General features: G+C 42.0%; 1 protein-coding gene across 1 annotated transcript in view; it reads right to left on the bottom strand.

Moving 5' to 3' along the window:
* Positions 1 to 10,214, bottom strand: part of KCTD6 (potassium channel tetramerization domain containing 6) — a 15,454-nt gene that overhangs the window by 1,718 nt on the left and 3,522 nt on the right. The window contains exon 2 of the mRNA XM_015558242.1: positions 1,330 to 1,398. Within this exon, the coding sequence (XP_015413728.1) occupies positions 1,330 to 1,356 (27 nt within the window). The 5' untranslated portion in view covers positions 1,357 to 1,398. The remainder of the gene's footprint in view (positions 1 to 1,329; positions 1,399 to 10,214) is intronic.

The raw sequence follows: 10,214 nt of genomic DNA, 5'->3' as shown, positions 1-10,214 counted from the left end.
AGGGAAAGACAAAGGCCAAACTCAAATAAACTAAGTTTCTTTCTGCTTTAAAAAAGAGACTTGTTCTGGCAGCTGTGGCTCAGTTAGCTGAGTGTCATCTCTGCACAGAGAGGTCACTGGTTAGATTCCTGGTCAGGGCATATGCCCAGGTTTCAGGTTTAGTTCCCAGTAGGGGGTGCGAAGGAGGCGTGATTGTTGTTTCTCTCTCCCTCTCCCTTCCCCTCACTCTAAAAAGTCAATAAAAAACATTTTTTTTAAAATAGAAGTCATTTTTCTTAACTCAATTTGACAAAAAAATAGGCCAAAAAATGATTTGATAATGAAAGCAATCTAGTTTCAATATTTCTTCTGCTCTCAAAAGGGGGTGGGGAATCATGAAATTTTTTTAAAAGATAAAATTTGTGCAGACCTCTTAACTTTTTCATGGCAATAACAGTGCCAAATACTAAGTTAAAATACACAGTTTGATCAACACAATATCATATACCCAAAAGCTAACAGCAACTTTCAAATTTCAAAATCTGATATTGTATTCAATTTTGTAACATTAATGTTGCAACCTGCTCTTTAATTTTGAAAAGCAAGCTTCTCTAAATAATATATACCTTCAGTTTTAGAAATCATATTTAAGAAAAAATATAAAGACAGACTGACAGACTTCAGTTACTAGGCAGGTAAGATATTTCTTAACAGAGTAAAAGGAAAATAGAAAGATACGCACACACCAGTGGGAAAGGCGGCACCTTCTCAATGGTAACCTCCCTAACCACATGGAAATGTCCTCTGCACCAGCGGTCGGCGACCGCTGCTCGTACCATTCCCCACTGGACCCTTTTCATAGTCACTTTTCATGAAGGAAGAGTACTAATGGCAATAAACTTAAAGCCCAAAAGTCATGATCTCTCCCAAATAAAGTTACTCTGAAGTCTATGTTGAGTTTGCTTACATAAAAACACCAAACGCCCCAAAACACACCTAAACTGATTAAGGGGGATACACCAATAATTTTCATTCTTACAAGGTGTATGATACCTAAGAATACATAAGGGGGAAAGACATCTTATATAATATCCTATATAATAATTGGCTAATATGCAAATTGTCCCCTCAACAGGGAGTACGACCGGGAGTTCAACCAGTTCAACCAGGGGGCGGGGCCGGCCAGCCAACAGCCCCTCCCCCTGGCCGGCCCCATCCCTGAGCACCCGCCCCCTCCCATCAGGGCAGAGTGGGCCAGCCAGATCCCAGCTGTGCACGAGTTCATGCACCAGGCCTCTAGTACAAAAATAATTTGACAGCCTTCAAAAGGCATCTGCAAAAGCATCTCACCATATAGCCCCAGTCTCCATTATCCATCTGCTCCAGCGCTGCGTCTGGGGAGCCCAGGTTCCAGGAAAACTTGGGGAGGAGAAAAAGACAAGACAGCACATGTAACCATGAAAACAGAGAGGAAAGATTTTTCCACTTCACAGAGCAGGCGGAAACATGAGAAAACTACTCATCTTTGCTCAATTAAAACCTGTTACAGGGCAAAGATCTAGGGAAGCATTCCTCCAGAGCAGCGATTTTCAATCAGGTGCTACAAGAATTTTTAAAATACGCAATTCTGCCCTGGCTGGTTAGAGAGTCAGTCTTTGGACCAAAGGGTTACAGGTTCAATTCCCAGTCAAGGGCATGTACTTGGGTTGCAGGTTCGATCCTCAGCCCTGGTCAGGGCGCGTGTGGGAGACAACCAATTGATGTGTCTCTCTCACATTGATGATTCTCATTCTCATTCTCTCTCTCTCTCTCGCTCTCTCTCTCTCTCTCTCTCTCTCCCCTTCCCTACCTCTCTCTCTAAAAAAAAAAAAAAATCAATGGGGAAAACTATCCTTGGGTGAGGATTAACAAATATATATGTAACACCTGACTCTTTAGTCAGGGGCACTGACCTCTTTTCCTTTAGATTGTCAAATTAAAAAAATGACAACCAACACAATAATAGACATCCAGTGTGAACAAATCAAAATTATACCTATTTTGTCTGACTGGTGTTGCTCAGTCATTGAGCCTCAACCAATGAACCAAGACATACAGTTTGATTCCTATGAACCAGGGGTCAGTTTGATTTCTGGTCAGAGCACATGCCCAGGTTACTGGCTCAATCCCAGTAAGGAGGCATGCAGCCAATTGATGATTCCCTCTCATCACTGATGTTTCTATCTCTCCCCTTTTCCCTTCCTCTCTCTCTAAAATCAATAAAAATATTTATTTTTAAATTATACCTATTTTTTTGTCAGATCAGCAAAAAATATAGTCTACAATGGAATCTCGGTTCTCAAACTTAGTTTGTTCCCTAAGGCTGTTCAAGGAGTAATTTGTTCGAAAACAAAATCATTTTTTCCCATTAGAAATACGTAATGTAAATTGAATTAATCCATTCCAGATGCTCAAAAGCAAAACAAACAAAAAAACCACAAAAATCTTCACAGCACAATTTCCTGGGATGTTAATATGCGAGTTAGTGGTAAACTAACTCACACACACATTCTCTCCTTTGTCACCCAAGAGACATGTGACTGATCGATCATACAGGTATCAGCAAGAAAGGGTTTTGGGTCGAGAACCAAAATTTTACATGAACAACTTCATCAAGAACTGAATTGTTTGCCCTAACCGGTTTGGCTCAGTGGATAGAGCATCGGCCTGTGAACTGAAGGGTCCCAGGTTCGATTCCAGTCAAGGGCATGTACCTTGGTTGCGGGCACATCCCCAGTAGGGAGTGTGCAGGAGGCAGCTGATTGATGTTTCTCTCTCATCGATGTTCCTAACTCTCTATCCCTCTCCCTTCCTCTCTGTAAAAAATCAATAAAATATATTTTTTAAAAAAAGAACTGAATTGTTTGAGATGGGAAACATTCTAGAACTGAGATTTGACCTATAATATTTGGGGTGCCACAGAATTTTAGTAATTAGTTTATGTGTGTCATGAGATGGAAAAGGTTGAAAATTGCTGCTTCAAAGCATTCTATGGGCGCACTTCCTTCCCACAACATGCACCTAACCTCTACAAGAAAGAATGATCCTATACTTAGGGAACAAGGAAGAGACTAGGAAGTAAATTAGTCATTCAAGTTCTACCTATCTTCTCTGAAAATTCAATTTTTAGAATTTCTATGGGAGAACATTACAATTAACTCTACAACCTTATCCTTGTACAAACCTATCATGATCCTTACCAAAAAGGTTGTTTAAGAGAGAGGTGGGGGGGGGGACCTCTTTTTCATCAGCATTTCAGCTATACAAACTAAACATCTCAGTAAAAGCATTAAAAACCTTAGACCTCCAAGATACCAGTATCACTTCGCAAGAGAAATACCATCAGGATGGCATTTCTTTCATAACATAAAAAACTAAGTGTACTTTTAATACTGATACATTTCATTTATACAATAATCAAAACAAATAGAAAATAATTTAAATGCCAAAACATTAGAGCAAATTTTGGGGCAAGAAGAACCTTACAAATCGGCTTGAGAGTCACTCAGCTGGCACTTGGGAGAGCCAGCCTGAAGACACTGATAAACACCAGATACTAATGATGCCAGTTTGAATTTACCTACAATTCCAAATCACTTAAGCAAACAGTTTCCCAGCTACTGAACAGCTTTAGTCAGTGCCCTCTCACGCACATCATTCCCCAATCAACCAGCAAAGCAGTTTCAAAAGCTCTGACAAGAGACAATAAGAAGCATGGACTTATCGGAAAAGCACTGGCTCCTTTATGTGGTCTTTCAACAGATTCACTTTTCCCACTTTTAGAGGAATCTGGCACACTATTCCCAGAACAGGCCTGGCTACAGAAGATCACAAAGGCTCTTTCTCAAAAGGTCACTCAGGCATGTAGAGAACATTTGCATAGCACAGCATGGGCTGAAATCAGAGCCTGAAGCATCTATTTCTCCACCTCAAAAATTCTTCAAAGCAAACAAGCTAAAATGTGGGCCAGACAACGCACAGTTCGTTTTTATTCTAATACCACACTCAGCAGTTGGATATAGATAGGCCTCCACATGCTACAGGGTGAGAAATAGAACAAATGTCAAATTTTAGGGCTGTGACAAGCTTTCATTCCTGACTTGTTTCACAAACAGTATTTGAAAAGAACAACAACAACAGGCTTTACCAATCTGTATTATTAGCATCTGATTATATGATTCCGTTACTGATAAAACAGACAGGTAAGTAACAATTTAAAAGACCAGTCATCCAAAGGTTTTGTAAGATGCCCCTCTTTGGCATCTTCCCATCACCAAAAGCATTCATTCCTGACAGCCTCAAAAATAATTCAAGCAACATTTACTGTAGGTCAGTAGACATTAGGTGCAATGTGGATACAGGAAACAGGAAAAGTACAATCCCTGCCTTCAATCTATGAAGAAAGGCAACATGCAACACCTGAAGTGCTGTTGGGGTCCAGCCCCAGCAGGTCCAGGGGTTCCCAAAGGTGTGGACAGAGTCGGCGGAGAAGGAATGACACAGAGACAGCCTTCAGATGATCAGCATAGCAAGGTCCTTTTATTGTCCTGTAACATCTGTATTTATACCATTTGATCCTATAAGTATGCCTCTATAATCACATCATAGTATGTTTGTTTTGGGTAACCTTCTACAGTTCCTTATTTCATTTCCATAGTTTCTTATCTGACCTTTGCCAAAAATCCTGTCTCTATCTAGTTCTATTGATTTTAATCTTATCTAGGTTAATCTCTGTGTTTCATTATAAGGGCTATTCCAAGGTCACTATTCTACCGCTCTGCTGATTAACTACAAGGAAGTGACTGAAGGAGATTATCCTACCCAATAAAGGTTATGTCCTCCCAGCCCTGCTGCTTTCCTTCCCTGGGACTGCCCTGGGTCGGTGGGTCTCCAGGGGTACAGGCTTTGGTGCTTTCCCTGGTATGCAGACCCCTGGGGATGTGGGCCCAACAGTCCCAAATTTATTGCCAACAGTCTTAGTCCTGTTAATCCCTAACTCCAGGGCCCGCAGTGACTGTGTCAAGCAGCTAGGATGGACCGGCTTCCAGCAAATTCCCCCATTTTTATTTTTTAAATGATAGCACGTGTAAATCAGCGGCCACCTCTCGGATTGGGTTGTTTACGGAAGAAAACTTGTTTGTGATTTTGCTAACATGTCAGTCCGAGGCTTAACCCTATATTGGCTCCCCACAAAGCGCAGCACAGAATTCAAAGTGCTTTGTAACATACAGACTGCCAGAGGCCTCCTGGAGAAAGAGCAAGAACAGTTCCAAACGGGAAAAGGGAGGACTTCTGGGAAGAACTCCCTCAGTAGACCTCTGCAGGAATAGCTGGACAACCTGAGAGGGTCTCTAGAATGAAGAAACATTTTAAGTAAAAGGGGGAGGAGGACTTCCTGATACAGCAAGCAGTGCATGAGTTAGTCCCCATTTTACAGATTCAAAATAGAGGAACAGCAGATAGGGATTTGCTCTAGGCCTCATAGCTGGAAAGAGCTGATCAAGAGCTTGAGTTTTCTGACTCCTAGTTTAGATCCTTCCATGAATCCTCTCCTGGGGTAGAAACAGAAGGAAGAGAATCCAAGAAACAAGAAACTGAAAGGATTAACTTTAGACCTCCTACAGCTGTCTATCAACCTTCTTCACCTCCTAAGGTTTTAGTTACAAATGCTAACAGTCACTCAGTTTACTAGTAAATGAGCAGTCAACGGGTTTGTAAAAATTCCCGAGTCAAACCATCAAGAACCTACTCCCTAGTGCAGTGATGGCGAACTCATTTTTTTGGTTGATTTTTCTTTGTTAAATGGCATTTAAATACATAAAATAAATATCAAATATATGTCTTTGTTTTACTATGGTTGCAAATATAAAAAAATTTCTGTATGTGACATGGCACCGGAGTTAAGGGTTTTTCAAAATGCTGCCACGCCAAGCTCAAAAGGTTCGCCATCACTGCCCTAGTGCAAGCATGTCAAACTCAATGGCTAACACAGGCCAAATAAACAAGGTTTAAGTTTATTTGGGCCACAAAAAAACAAAAGCTTCAATTTTCATAGAATCGTAGGTTTATTTCGATAGAGACATGCTGAATACAAAGGGCTGACATAAATAAGTCATCATTCATAAAATAATAGAACATTTTAATAAAAATTAATATTTTTTCTTGAACATTAACTTACCAGACACTGAATAACTGCACAAATTAATAAGTGTAATGCAAATAAACCTATTTCTCTTGTTCTCTGAAAGCAAAATATTTCCTGTTGCACACACCAAACAAGTCAGTCCAAGACTAATGATGTGGCAGTCGGCTGCTAAAATATTCGCTGCTAGTACTAGTGGAGAGAAATGGTGCGCCCGGCACGTAAGGGAAATGAATGCAACACGATTCTTGTAATCAGTCATTAGCGAACATTGTAGTTCGTTATTAATAATTATGTATAACAAGATACTGTAAAAATTAAGTTACTCACTTTTTATTAAAACGTTTCTTACATACCGTTATATTAGCTGGACCGCAAAAACATTCCCTGTGGGCCACATGCGGCCTACGGGCCCGAGTTTGACATGCTTGCCCTGGCGTGACTGAAGGCTGCTGTCTGGGCTATAAGTGAAGAATTCCAATAGAGCAATGTCCAAATGGTTAAATGAGAAATGGGGGCCAAGACAAGAAAACAAAACAGACATCATCAGCGTTACAGCTGTTACACAGGTCTGTGCACTACTAATCCTCCCCCCCCCTCTTTTTTTACTGCTAAATCAAAACAAGGTAACTTCTTAAGCAATCATAAAAAGAAAATTAGATGCTGCCCCTGAACCTGTTCTACAGCAAAAGCCAAGGTTCTGATCCGGTGCAAAGATGTAATGCCCTCAAGCTTAATAATTCAGGGAAGCAATTATGGGAATCTTAAAAAGCACCCAAAAGCCTCCTTACACTTGTGTATAAGACACATCAAAATAAATAAAGCCACTTCCAATAACAATGACTACACTATCAAAAAAAATCAAACTGTTCACTAAAGAGCTCTAAGGGAAAAATAATATTGCTTGAATTTTATCTTTACTCCTTACTTCTAAATATCCTCTGGGAGATGCTTAGATACAGCAAGAAACAAAGCTGGAAGGTTCCTGGTCTTCCAATAGTTGGATAATTGGCCTCTGAATTGATAACTATTAGGAACATCAGAGAAACAACGCAGATGAATGAAATAGAACATAATCCAAAAGAATTTCCGGGACAGTTTCAATCTCTTTTAAATCATTTTCCAGAGCTGCTAACAATTAGAAAATGATTTATTTTCTTTTCATCTTCTCTCCCTTCTGGCAGTCTCCAAGGGAGGGCTTAATGAGAAGCTAAACGACCACAAGATGGGCAGCAGAAGGAAGATCTTGAAATGGACATCAAACGGGCTTGTTTTACTTGATTAAGACAAAGAAAAACCTAGTATTTCAGAAAATTTGCCAGGAATGGAGATTATGCGGATAACAACGAAAAATATTTGCCTTTAAAGTGACCTGCCTTACTAAAAGATCGTTTTCCAGTAAACAACAGTGGATGCAACGAGCACAATTATAAAGTTCAAAGAAAGGCTCCAGAACCTGTAAAATCAGTTCACCTGGGAAAATCTGACCTTTGGCCCAAATAAAATTCTTGTGGCAACAACTGGGTGACCATTCCCTAAAAAATATAAAACAGTACTAAAAACTCGCCCATGTTTAAGTTTCAAAGGTTAATTATGACTAATGTATCAATTCTGTTAGCAGATAATTAAGGAAAATGCTAAAGAATTTATGAAAGCCTTAAGATAACATGCTAAGAATTTTCTGAAGTAGCAAATCTGGAAAATACACAATTAAACAATACCTTAAAAGAAAAACCCAAGAACCCTTGAAGGCCATTTTCTTCACTACTGCACAATTGCATTGACAGGCTTCATGGTTATGCTGAACTAATTTAACTCAAAGATTCTGGGTCCATCACTTCAGGTACAGACTAAGTCCTGCATATCAGATATTTACATTATGATTCATAATAGTAGTAACATTACAGTTATGAAGTAGCAACGAAAATAATTTTATGGTTGGGTCACAACATGAGGAACTGTATTTAAAGGGCCAGAAGGTTGAGAACCACTGCTCTAGGGCAAAAGTTCTACTCCTATCTAACAACCTATAGATTGCAATACACACTATCCCCCAAACTTGAATAATAATAAAACCTATAGTTACTGCCTTTCCCCGGTTTCCTGGTAGCCCTTTTAAAATGCCTTTCGATTAAATCTTCGTGCCTGGTGCCTGGCATTCAGGAGACTCAATAAATTCCATCTGTGCATACCTGCAAATTACCTTTGTACTGAATTGCTCTGTTGTTGAAACGTGGGAGTTTGAAAGTGAAATACTTTTCATAGTAACGAGTCCAGCGACATCTCAAGGAGTCTTCTGGGTTAACATTCGCATGCAGGCTGGCACAAGCAGCCAGGTGCACCAGGGGAATGTGAGTGTGATGTCAGGTTATCCTTAACCACACCACTAAGGGAATGGATTGTTTTTTCCCAAAACCAATTCTTTCTGCTTTCTCTTTCCCCCAGGTGGTATAGAAGAAAGGCTCTCTCAGGTGAAAACTGTCCTTAATACTAAAGAGCTGTCACAAATAATCACAAAATCACTAAATTCCTCTTACTCTCCCCCAGTTTCTACAGGATGAAACAGGATAGCAGCACCTTCCCCGAAGTAATACCGCGTAGGCACAATACAAAGGCAACAAGTGACCTACAGGGTAGCAAGTCAGGATTAGGGTTCTGAAGTCACATGCAGGCCAGTGCAGAGGAAAGAGAATGGGTGAAGACTGCATCCCAATTCTGCTCCATTCTACCTATGAGACCCTGATTAAGTCAGTCCTTATGCCCACCTGCTTCTTTGCGGAGGAGAAAATAAGCGAGATCATGAATAGAAAACCATTTGTAAACTGGCAAGTGTTAAACAAATATGAAAATGCTAGTGGCAGTACAAACAAAATTTCTATGGTAAACTAAGAAACTTGAGACTGTGAACACAAGTAATTTAGAGCACTGGCATGGAGGCAGGGCAAACACCAAAGACCTCTTAATCCGCTTCCCATCTCCCCGGAGCCCCAGAGGGGAGAACTACAGGTTCAGGGGAGCATCCCGCTCTTACAGAGACGGCCAGACGTCTGAGCTCCTGACCACAGAGGGGACTTGTCAAAGCATGACTCAGGACTATCTCCAAGGTTAAGATGAATCAAATAAATATGCGTATTCCATCTTAAATAGCCTCCAGATACCACAATCTCTAAGACACACTGAGGGACTCATAGAAAGATCCACCTTAGGATTCCTTTCCGTAGTGATGCTTTGGGTTAAACATGACTTACGGAAATTCAAATCACACAAACCTAAGGCATGGCATCTGTCCTGACCACCCTACCCTTACTAGCTAGGGTACTACCCAAAATGAGGGTGAGTGTGGACTGAGGGTTCCCAACCAGCAAGCTCTCTCTCCCTACCAACCCCGTGGGTAAAGATTGTCCTTTTCCTAGAATCTAGGACCTAGATACACCTGGTTCCTGCGAAGACACCAGGCCTGTGCTCAGCACTGAACCCCAGCTTCCCTCCTCTCCCGGAGCCATGCGCGCACTCGGCCCTGGTGACAGCGAGAAGATGCACGTGCCCGGGGGAGAAGGTCAGAGGCGCTCAGGCGGCCCCGAACATCCTGAGCCAAACCAGGTCACCCCGGTCTCTTTGCGCCCAAACCTCATCCACCACCACGTCCTGAAGCTGGGTTTATGAACTTGGTCTAGAACTGCTGTACTTGAACAGAAACTTGTTAACTTCAGCAGAATATCCGAACGGGATCTGTTTCATTTCTCCCGTCCACCCCTGGGACAGCCTCCGCCGGCGCGGCAGGTGCGCGGGGCTCCCCACGGCCACGGCCACCTCTCACCCCGACCTGGAGCGACACCAGGGCTGACACACACCTGGGTGTCAGCAGCTCGGCCGCAGGCAGTGCCTCTGGGGCAGAAACTCCCGAGGCGGGGCTCGGAACCCCTCCCGCAGGCTTTAAATTAGGGCAAACGGGACTAGGCAGCAGCACCCCCAAAACAATCCTTGTCGAGCACCCCGAGGTGCCCGGCCGGGCGGCGCCCCGCAGACCAAGGACCCACCCCACCCGCGGCCCGGG

The sequence above is a fragment of the Myotis davidii genome, unplaced genomic scaffold, assembly GCF_000327345.1.
Source record: "Myotis davidii unplaced genomic scaffold, ASM32734v1 scaffold189, whole genome shotgun sequence".
Classification (NCBI taxonomy): Eukaryota; Metazoa; Chordata; class Mammalia; order Chiroptera; family Vespertilionidae; genus Myotis; species Myotis davidii.
The sequence above is the reverse complement of the archived record's forward strand: the minus strand, read 5'-3'. Positions and strand labels throughout refer to the sequence as shown.